This window comes from Nymphalis io, chromosome 8, assembly GCF_905147045.1.
Source record: "Nymphalis io chromosome 8, ilAglIoxx1.1, whole genome shotgun sequence".
Lineage (NCBI taxonomy): Eukaryota > Metazoa > Arthropoda > Insecta > Lepidoptera > Nymphalidae > Nymphalis > Nymphalis io.
The window spans coordinates 2,468,769-2,480,514 of NC_065895.1; the positions used below are offsets into that span (position 1 = coordinate 2,468,769).

The following is an 11,746-nucleotide window of genomic DNA, read 5'->3' on the forward strand; positions in this document are numbered from 1 at the left end:
CCACGATCACCGGTTAAGATTCACGTATTCTTACCACTGGGCCATCTCGGCTGCTAAAATAAGCATATACTTTCATAAACACATTTTTTTCATTAATTATGCTTCGAATAATTTAGTTTTACATCCATGAAGTATTTTTATGTATTATAACGTATGTACATATTTTATAAACAGCTGTTTCATTCAAGAAATAAATAAACAACAAATTATTTAATACACGAGTATTATTAAGTCAATCAAGTATAAAAAGTAATTAATGATATAAACGCATCAGGAACGCAGTATAGTGTACGCGGTGTCGGCAAGAAATGAGGGCGTGTCGGTCTAATTTCCGTCGGACGACGCCGTCCGACCGTTGATAGTAGCTTTACTGTGATGCTGTGCTATATAATATGATTATAAGAGCATGCTTATCTATACATACTATAACATAATTATAGTATAAGTACAGTATGACTGCGTTCATTGTGTATAGTTAATGTAATTAGTTAAAAGAATAACTAAGCCGTTGGTATTTTCATATTTATATTATTATATAATGCTTGGTAGGACGTAAATAAAGAATATTTTGATTTAGTTTTTTTACTCCCATAATTATAGATTAAGAACTATTTCATTTTATTTTATTAAATAATAGTTTTTACTTTACATATTCATATTGTAAAATATTCCATCATATTTTAAATACAATGAGTAATGTAGAGACAAAAAAAAATTAAAATACTTTCGCTCGATCGGTGTTACCATGACTTTTATCAATTTACTCTAGCTTGCAATAACCTCGAGTTATGTTTAAATACTTTTTAGATGGCAACTTTTGTTTTGCAAGTGTATAAACGGGTAATAGTATTCATACAAGATTAAGGGATAGAATAAATCAAATTGATTTTCTTTAGGTATCTTCTATATCGATGAGACGTGATACATAAATTAAATAGAATGATAACATTTATTATAATACGATGAGGACTCAAAGATTCGTTTAGAGACGAGACCTCAGCCCAGCAGCCGAACATTTAAGCGCGGTCACTGAATTCGCTTCAAAGGCACCGCACATTTTATAAAGCTTACAAATAACATACTTTTTCGATTAATACGTGCCAATGATTTTTGGATGGTAACACAATATGCTTAGATACTTAGATATTGTAAAATTTAAACATGTTTTTATTATTTTAGTGTAACGCAGTGAAACTTGGAACAATTGTTTTCTGACATCTGCATAATGCTTTTTATATTGTTGATCGTTCATATACCCGTACGGAATGTACATTCTTCCAAGGTCCTTCATCAAGTTAACCTTTTTATAAATCCTCTTTGAAAATCAACGAATATTAAGTTCACGCTTCATCATCTATGTAGTCTTGTATGCATTGTATATTAATATTTAATCGATAATGAGTCCAGAAAAGATGTACTTTGCCAAAATAAAAATCCTTACAAACGACTTCTCAAGTTAAATACGTAATAAGGTGTTAAGTTTATATCCAAATTTTCGTCTCTGTAGCGTCACAAAGCGTAGTCTAATATTATGTTTCTAGTTATATACAAGACTACAACACCCTTTTATAAGGGTAAGAATATTCCCTAATTAAAAAATTATTAATGCTTTATAAAATCATTGGAAATAATAACATCAAATCACATCAAAATAACGTTAACTCAAATAATAAAAACGATACATACAAAGGTACGAACCACACCACAGTGAAGATATTATTAATTGAGAAAAATAATAATAATCACCAATTTATATTTATTATTTTTATTACCAACACTTGGACCACACAAGAGATCATTTATTCCAAAGGTGCCATTTATTTCATATAAAAATCCAGACAACCAAGGTATCGAGAAATCGTATAATGTTGAGAACTAATCGATACTGGATTCCATTTTCCAATATATTTCTTTCACCTCCGCATTAATAATCGTTAGTCTGAAAAACTCTGTCTAAAGTAGTTAGTGTAATAAAGTAATGCCATGATAATGGAATGAGATGGAGTGTTGGAGTGAGGCGTGTCAATTTAATATCCGCCGGTGGCCCGCCATGATGGATGGCAATTTTATTAACCCTATGGCCGGACGTGCGTCGACTTTACGATTTAACGTGAGGTAGCTAGTCGATTTCATAAGAAAGTTTAGAAGACTTTTATTTGGATGGTCGGTTTTATTTTTAAGATCACATTAAAAAAATCACGTAGGTAATAATTTGGGTATTGTCCATTTTATACACTAATTTTTGAATCCTTTATAAAATATTAATATTATAATAACGATCAAACTTATTGTAGTCATATATGTATACATATAGCAAGTTAAAATATAAGTATTTATATTTAATAGCAAAAAGCTAAATGAAATGTTATTGATTAATAAATTTAAAGGTTTTGCAGGAAATAAATTATCATGTTGCATAACTGCATTTTTTTAAATGTTGAAGTATTTATATGAATTTATAAATTTCAATAGGTACCTCTTGCTATTAAGTTGCTTTATATTAAATATCAGTTATATATCATAGAGCTCATATAATCAATAGTTTAATTAGGAACATGAGTTGTAGAATATAATTATATATATATACCTCTATAATGTATAACTAGATAAACTGCGTTGTTTAATGGGGTGTCGTATCACAAGGTTATCGATCGCCGTACCAACAATGGTGGTGTCATCAATTTCAAAGGCATACGGGCGCAATCGTTTGCATGAAAAAGTTGCGAATCGTTCCCAGGTAGTGCGCCGTTAGCGCCTTTTAAATGGCCCATTGTATCGGCGCCTAGGCTGCTTTTAGTTTTTACAAATAAACGAAAAACATCTGTCCATTTCCAAAACTTTGTGTACGGTCAGCGACAAGTTTCTCACACGTTGACTTAAACATGAGTTTTTTAATCTAGGCAAAGAAACTACTTTAAAAGCTAATGGAAATTTATTGCATTTGTAATCAAGCAGTACTAGTCATAAATTTTAACTGTTAACATATCGTGGATTCGTTATCTTTTCTAATTTAAAAATAGAATTTTATTATTTTTTAATAACACACTCAATATTACTTGACAGTCGAAGATACCTATATAGCATATATGTACATATAAAAATTAGTTGTCATATTTATCATATTTTACAAATTTGGTAAACACACCATAACACAATCGTTCTCTACGTTTTGGAACAGATTTTAAATAGAGAATAGTTTTGTTTGACTATATTGTACGTTTTATAATTTAAATTAAAAAATGTCAGCTATAAACCATTTTAAATTAACATTACACATTAGTACATAAGTGGCACTACTTTTACGTCGCACGAGTCAATTTGCTATTATTCAAATCAAATGTTATCATTAGTTTAAATACAATATTAAACAATATCTGACTGATGCTTGTGAAAGTATTACCGACTGACACCTACAAGTAATCATCCAAATATTACGTGCCTGGTATCGAAGAAGACTTGACGGCGTACTACATGCACCATATTAGTAATAACGTGGGCAACCACCTACAGCACAGCCCACTGTCGTATTTTTCATTGAACCTAGCCTACGTGTCACCAAACTAGATATAATACACTAGCCTTCGCGGCTATAGACAGATAATTCGCTATTAATTACTTACCTAATAAGTCTAGTGATGACTTTCCCAAATGCCGGTTTATGTGTGTGTGTGTGTGTGCAATACATCCACTGTTTACCACAGTAACGTATTGGCTAAGAGTCTCCTTAATTATAAAAAAAAACTATAACACAAATACTCGCGTTTTCGAATTTCGATCCGTCAAAATTCAAAATAGGTACATGCGCTCGCGTGGCGAAGCAGTGCTCGTTGCGACTGAGCGTGAGCGGTGAGGCACGCGCCGGTGGGGACTTCATTCACAAACCGAGTGGCGGGGCGGAGGCGCGCGGGGCCTGCTATGCTCATTCATGCGACCACTGAGGCGTGGTGACCTGCACATTGCTCAGTGCGACGGACGACGCTGTCATCCACTGCACACAAAATCAAGCACCATGCAATTCGACTTTCTGTTGCCACACCGGTTTGCAGAAAGTCGATTTGAGAATTTTAAGAATATTATTGCCAACAATCGATTCAACCACAACGCTCTTTTGAAGTCGGACGGTACAGTCGTGACACAAATACGAATGCAGAATCGGCGAAAGTCGGGTGAAATTGGATACCGGCATCATATATGTTACGGAAGTACTTATCCATATATAATATGACAATAGGATTGGACAAAAATACAGAAATAATTCACGTTAAGAAATTAAAAGTCATTATTTGATTATAAGTTATCCCTGCATGATAATTTATACAATATTACTTTTTATTATTGTTTATTTTAACAATAACTAATAATGGTTGTATTAGGCTGGTTAAGTAAGCGTTAGCCAAAACAAATACCACTCGCATAATAATAACCTAGATAACTCATTAAGCCTAAAAAATTCTTATACGAGGAAATTGCGCGGCTTCTGGTGAAAGGCTATAAAAGGGTCTTATGTAATGGACTGGTAGTCGCGTGCCCAACGTCGCTCTCCTTTGCTTTGTTTATAGAAGAGATTGCAAATATAACATTCGATGGCTATAACCACGAATATGAATAATTTAACTTATCGTTAGATCGAGTTCCAACGCAAGACTGATAAGGAAACATAATTGTGAAAACCACTTTGTTTTTTTTAAAAAGCGAGCTTCTTACCGTTTCTTCTCGCTAGAGGCTGCATTCCGAAACGGGAGTAGAGTTAAAATTGTGAATAAAATAACCGCTTTATCGTAAAGCTTACTACAACTTGGCTAAGTGGTTAGAACGCGTGATACTTAACAGACGATCGTGGGTTCAAACCCGGGCAAGCACCACTGAATTTTTATGTGCTTAATTTGTGATTATAAATCATCTCGTGCTTGACGGTGAAGGAAAACATCGTGAGAAAGCCTGCATCTGTCTAATTTCATTGAAATTATGTCACATGTGTATTCTACCAACCCACATTGGAGTAGCGTGGTGGAATAAGCTCTAAACCTTCTCCTCAAAAAGGGAGAGGAGGCCTTAGCCCTTACTTCAATATGTATATCCATTTTATTTGATTGGATTTGATCCATTTTCATTAGTTCTTGTGGAATCATCGCTATATTTACTAAAACATTGTTAATAACTAAAGACCTTTCTTATAAACGCTCCTTAGCGACGGATTAGTTAAACACTGATTTCTCCCTTTCTGTCATTATTGATTTGACATGCGAAAGAAGAAGACACGGCATTGTTTAACTAATCACCCTTTAAATAACGTTTATAAGTAAGGACATATGTAATTAAGCGAGCAGCACATTGGTTCAGTAATTATTATTGTGCTTATATGCATTACAGTAATATTATAATGTACCTGTGTATTCAAATATGGCGTATATTGGGTTTCGGTAAGCTTGAACTTGAAATCGTTATAAATTTTAAACGAAAAAGTCGATATGCAGTCATTAATATTTTAAAAATAAAAAAACTAAGTATTGCCTGAGTCAGAGCCATTATACTGCTAATAAAACGGTGTGTCAAGTAATAAAAGCTATCAATTTGCAGTGTATCGACGCGGGAGCCTGCGCGGGCGCACAATTAAATGCACGTAGGCGTAAATTGCACTTTCTTGAACTTGAAATTATCATTGACTCCATTAAAAAAATACTTATGTTATTAAAACGTATTTTTAACATACGTAAGTTCTTTGAACGTACATATATACAAGTTAAACATATAAACATGTATATATCTTAGTACAAGAGCTTGTCAGGTCAGATAAAGAAAGTAAAACAATAATTGTATAAAATTATAAAAGCGGTGTTATGGTATTTTCAATATAAATTTTTTGAAACAACTTTTGTTTTATAAAAAATATAGCAAAATTAAAATGTGCGATTATTTCTCACCAAGATATTTTTATAAGTAAATACAAAATCAGAACATTTGCAAAATATTTCCCTCTTTAATGAATGTTCTTCGGTACATACGGTTCCATTCAACATTACGATGATATTTCAAGCAAGTGAAGCGATGTTATCAAAAGGGCGGGCAGAGCTTCCTGTTTTCAATTAATGCAACGAGCTTACGTAGTACAGTTACAACCAACTTATATCCAGTCTTGGGTACAAGAAACGTTACACGGCAAAAACTTCGGACCAGTACTTTGTCGTTTTTATTCAAAGTTCTTTAGAACATTCTAGCAAATATATACCTGATTTAACATTGTCGGACACTTGTGCTTTTCACTTCTTGGAAAGTTTGCCTATTGAAAAGATCCAGCATGTCACTCCGTTAATTGGACATTCTACAAATTAATTTGTTAAATATATTTTACGTATGTATGTTTTCTACGATAATATCTACGATAGATTTTAAATATTATCTTATATGTATAAATAAATACTTCTTTTATTTTGTTTTGTGTGTGTTTGTTTGGATCGAATAATAACCAATTGCAATAGGCAATTGCAATTGGTTCATTCTTATTAGGCTAGGCGCCTAGGCTGTTGGCGCAATGCCGATGTAATGAACAGTTAATATTTCTTACAGCGCTAATGTCTATGGGTGATTTGACATTTTACCATCAGGTAACTCATCGGTGTCCGCAACCACATACTTACTATAAATAAATTAAAAAACACGTGTCGAGCGTTCTAGTGCGAGATACGTTATTAAAAATGTATACCTTCGTCTGTTATTTTTAATAAAAATTAAAAAAAGTCAATATTAATTAACTGTGTTGGCCCCTGACTTAGCTGGACATTTGTTATTTATCAATATACCTACATATTGTCTAACATATAAGCTTTGTCATCATCAAATAACAGATGATGGTATATATTTTTAATAACGTATCTTAGACCATTAGCCAGTAATCTAAAAAAAGTTTATGAGATAAAGCACTTAAGGACCTCTTAACTATTATTTAATTTTGTTTCTTATGTTTCAAGTGTCAGCTTCTTTTGTTTGTCTTATATAAAACTTTTGGTTACTTCATAAAAATGTTTGATAGCTTGAAAAGCCCTAGCACAAGACTAGATAGCCGATTATCAACGATAATGCTGATTTTTAATTTAATTCTTAGTTCAATTCAACTTTGTTCGAATAGAAACTCTTATTTGATAGTGAATCAGAATCAAATTATATTAATACTGTAATTCCGGTTTCATTAATGTTTATGTCGTCGATGTCATTTCGACGCGTCCGCTCCACGGTGACGGAAACCATTCCTCGATCAAGAACATAAGTGAAACCGAAATTACGTAATAATGACTTATTGAACGCATGAGATGACCCTAGTACCCAGTGGTCAGAACACATGAAGCTTAACCAAATTGTGAGTTAATAACGGGGTTGAATTTTCATGTGCTTCATTTGTGTTATAAATGCGATCGGCGGAGGAGAGTAAATCATCGTGATCAGCGAAGCATCGTGGTTAATAAGTTCCACGCCTTTTCAAAAGAAGAGGATGCCTTTATCCACCAGTGGGATTTATACAGTGTTACTTTACAACTTCTTTTAATAAAAACTTACGATTCATTTGGTTGTAAAATGATATCTTAATTTGATCAAAGTTTATTATTAGTTCAGCTAATTAGTTGATTTTAACGTTAAAAAGTACTTAAGAAATCGACCCCAACGGAAATTACATAAAAGATTAACGGAATTTATTTGTAGAAAAGGCAAAAACGTAAAACAACACGTGATTAACGATTGCCGATCAAAATATAACATTTTATATATGTTATCTTTATTAATAAGCGATCAATCTAGTCGACATTGTTTCTAAAAGATCTCTCGAAACTTCGAAAGGTTTCTCGGCAAATTACCAATTAAGACGAGTGACTTCTATACCAATCTTTTGGTATATTTGTCTGTCGATTGTCAACTATATGGCTGCCATACCACAGGCTTCCACGCGGCTACTATCGGCCTTGCTCTAGCACATAATGAACTCTTATCCCATGTAAGTTTAACTAGTGCGATAAAATGCGTGCGATGTCTACGTATTGGTATGTATAATCGCTAAAAAAATGCAGAAAACGCTCCGTAAATAATTTCTGATAAACACTATCAAATGCATTTTAACTAAACTGAGTCAGCATTATTGACAATAAGCTCATAAACATGATTAAAATTTTTATAGCGACATTTAAATACAATTTTTTTTTTATAGAATAGGAAGGCGGACAAGCATATGGGCCACCTGATGGTAAGTGGTCACCAAACGCCCTTAGATATTGGCATTGTAAGAAATGTTAACCATCGCTTACATCACCAATGCGCCACCAACCTTGGGAACTAAGATGTTATGTCCCTTGTGCCTGTAATTACACTGGCTCACTCACCCTTCAAACCGGAACACAACAATACCAAGTACTGCTGTTTTGCGGTAGAATATCTGATGAGTGGGTGGTACCTACCCAGACGAGCTTGCACAAAGCTCTATCACCAGTAATTTTAATTTATATACAAGGGTTTTACATCTATCTACATTTATTAGTTTCGTTAAAGCCAATTAATGTTCAACTAAAAAGATCAAATCAAAATAAAGAATCTCTATAAATATGTGAAATATTATTGTAACGTATAAAAACAACGGTTATTTATGTGTGTATACAATGTAAATTATATTTATCTTACCTGTGTAACATATCGCCACGTAGTCTTTCGTCGTCGCTGTTCCTTCCGCCAGATTCCATGATACGCGGAGCTTCGAAACCTCCTTCGTCCAGAGGATTGATCCTTTCTCATATTTTCTAGACTGACCCTTCTTTTCGTCTACCTCGTTACTCAGACTCTCATTATTTATGGCACTTTCTACATCATTGGCACACGCTTCTTCATTTTCATCTCTATCTTCTACAACACATTCACAAGTTCTTTCCGTACACACGATTTTCTCGGTTCGTTCACTTTGCGCACACTTGGCGTCATGTTCCTCTGACATGACTTACCGGCAACTTACTCTAGCATCGTCGACTGCAATAAAAAAGCTCATAAAAGTTCTCGAAAATATGTTGCTTTAAAATACGAGACTTTATTATCATTTACATTTTATAAACATGAAACTTCTCGATGCGAGAGACGATAATGTAAAAAAGAAAAAAGTGTTATTCATATGAGAGACAGGGGATGGAGTGGGGGTAGCGACGTCGCGACGCCAGCCCGGCCGGCGCCGGCAAACCTACTGACGCCTAATGCGGTCTATTCACTAGCTATGTGCAATCTGAATTATAAGCCAAGTCATTGTCTTAATATCAGACAGTAATAATGTATGCATTATAATTATGAAGTTAAAAGCAAGTTAATATCTACACAAAGAGGTAGACGAATTTGAGGTTTAAAGGTGTATACAATTAATTATATCTTATTTCAAATTAAAATACTTTTCTCATAATTTAGCACGATGATTCTCATTGTAATATGTGAGATAATTTTATCCTCTTTAGTTAATTATTCCCACGGATAAAATTTATTTTAATTAATGTACTATACCTAGTTTTTGATTCACTTTATTTTAATTTAATGGCTTCTGTTAAATAAGTTTTAGATATAAAATAAATGAAATTTTCTATTGGTGTTTTAGGCTAAGCAATGATTTTGTAATAAAAATAAAAATGTCGACTCCATTATTTGAAATTGATAAATCTTTATCAATGATAAAAGATTATTTCTCTACATATTGGTTACTTAATCATTATTATATTTATTATTTGTTTATTGCAAGTTAAAACTTAGTTATGCTTCCAAAAAATAATATTTACTTTTAACTGGGCACTACATATAAAGATGTTTTTGAATCAATGAATGTCTGTTATGAGGTAATTTCCATATATCATTAATATAATAAAAGTAATATTATTTTTAATCCATCATTTGATATTAAGCTTACAAGAATTACTTAAGCTTTTTTCATATTAAACATTTAATTGTTGTATTATAAATATACCTCTACAATAACTTAAGATATTATTTTTATCTTGATCATTTAATATTATATTCTTAGAGTCAGAAATCCAAGATTAGACGATATATGAGAAAATAAATAGAAGAGCTTATTTATGGCGCATTAAAACAACAAAACTCTGTATACGTAACTAAAATAATACGTAAATTAACTAAAACGAATTCTGTATGATTCTACCAAATATTATAGCACTCAATTAAACTTTTAACTAATAATCAATAATTTTGTCGATAACCAAATAAAAACAAGACATTATTAAGATGGAAAACATGTAAAAATTTTAATACTACGTAATGATTTAGTTAACACACGTACACCTTTTATATTACGTACACTTTTCTGATGAATACTTTACTTTTTTCACAAAAAGCACTGTTTTATTTCATTTTTACGATTGTATTTCAAAAATATTCATCTCCGTATTTGCTACTGCAGTCCTTGTTCCCATTGACGTAGCTCAAGCAGGATATGCAGTCTCAGCCAATCAGAATTCATTCAAAATCTACAGGAAGTTCCGGATTGGTTATAAACTCTATTGGGGTTACTAATTTTCTTCGGATGACAGTCAATTCTATTGAACTTGACATTTAGGATTTTATAACGTCAATGTCACAGTTACGTACGTTTAGAATCAGAATTCAGTAATGCTTTTATTATGACTAATTTTATTTAATTTAAAATTATCTTGAAACAAATTGGATACATAGTTTATAAATCATATATATGATTATATTTCTTTACGTAATAATGAATTTGAAAAACTGTAGTGTATAGTTTTTATAGCATGAACAATAAACTATATTTTAGAACACTAATTTAGTCAATTTTACCTTTTTATGTTGTCAATTTGACAGTCTATGTCTATGTTTAACTTGTCATTGGATATTGAAAATTGAAATTTTAAAATTGCTCTGAGACGCTTAACGCAAACGATATATTTAAAATTGAATACCTCTTAATAATACAGTATTAGAAAACATTACAATGACTTCCATGCCATCCGATTCGGAATCAAACGTTAGTGGATTTATAAGATACAGCGATAAAGATTTCAAACATCTTTATACATCTATGATAGAGGTATGTAATCCGAATCTAAATTTATTTTATATCCGATGTGAATGATGTACCAATCAGCTTCATGAACAATTATTATGCTGTTGTTCCTTTTTTTAGAATATGGAGATTATCAACCAAGATCTTTTACAAATAGAAAAGAACATGAAGAGTATTGTACAGCAGTCTGGTCCATTAGAGAGCCAACTTTCAGTCCTACTACAATCCCTGCCAAAACAAAATCTCAACCTGCCTATGGAGACTGAATAAACATATTTAATATTGAAATATATTAATTATTAACTCAATTAATAGCATATAAAAATCTCTTTTTTGTTACAATCACTCATAAGAAAATATTTTAAATTATTATGTTTGTAAGTATATCATAGTCCAATAGTTTTTGAAATATATCAAATCACTATGTTGTTACATCATGATTTGGGAATGTTAACTTTTATTGTAATATAGGAAAATTGTTTTTGTAATTATAATATATAATTAGATTTCGTTTATAAGAGTTATAATATATTGTATTAGGGAATTATCTAAGTTAATTATTTTACAACACTAACAATGCAATAAAGTTTATACTTGATCTTTCTATTGCATTTAATTTTTTTATTTTTATTTAAATCCTTTATAGTATATAATGCATTATTAAAAAAATATTGTTGTCAAAAATTATGTCAATCACATAATAAG

At 31.7% G+C, this 11,746-nt stretch overlaps 2 protein-coding genes across 7 annotated transcripts in view; one reads left to right on the forward strand and one right to left on the reverse strand.

Moving 5' to 3' along the window:
• LOC126770161 (E3 ubiquitin-protein ligase HECW2) overlaps positions 1–10,405 on the reverse strand; it is a 106,851-nt gene extending 96,446 nt beyond the window's left edge. For 2 of the 6 annotated variants that reach the window (XM_050489368.1, XM_050489363.1), the window contains exons 1-2: positions 10,319–10,400; positions 8,659–8,997 (exon numbers count right to left, since the gene is read on the reverse strand). In XM_050489368.1, coding sequence (XP_050345325.1) covers positions 8,659–8,965 — 307 coding nt within the window. In that variant the 5' untranslated portion in view covers positions 8,966–8,997; positions 10,319–10,400. Of the gene's footprint in view, positions 1–3,620; positions 3,819–8,658; positions 8,998–10,236; positions 10,254–10,300 lie in introns of those variants that run through there. The other 4 variants (XM_050489366.1, XM_050489364.1, XM_050489367.1 and 1 more) reach the window with 4 other exon arrangements.
• Positions 10,406–10,856: 451 nt separating this feature from the next.
• LOC126770249 (uncharacterized) lies at positions 10,857–11,596 on the forward strand. Its single transcript, XM_050489531.1, has 2 exons — positions 10,857–11,065; positions 11,162–11,596. Exons 1-2 carry the CDS (start codon positions 10,970–10,972, stop codon positions 11,309–11,311), a joined length of 246 nt encoding a protein of 81 aa, XP_050345488.1. The 5' UTR covers positions 10,857–10,969; the 3' UTR covers positions 11,312–11,596.
• Positions 11,597–11,746: the final 150 nt, after the last annotated feature.

Excerpts from the sequence above, each read along its gene's own strand:
- LOC126770249 (XM_050489531.1), top strand. The coding sequence starts at position 10,970 with ATGACTTCCATGCCATCCGATTCGGAATCAAACGTTAGTGGATTTATA. Across the intron at positions 11,066-11,161 it reads TTTATACATCTATGATAGAG|AATATGGAGATTATCAACCA; the intron begins GTATGTAATCCG and ends TCCTTTTTTTAG.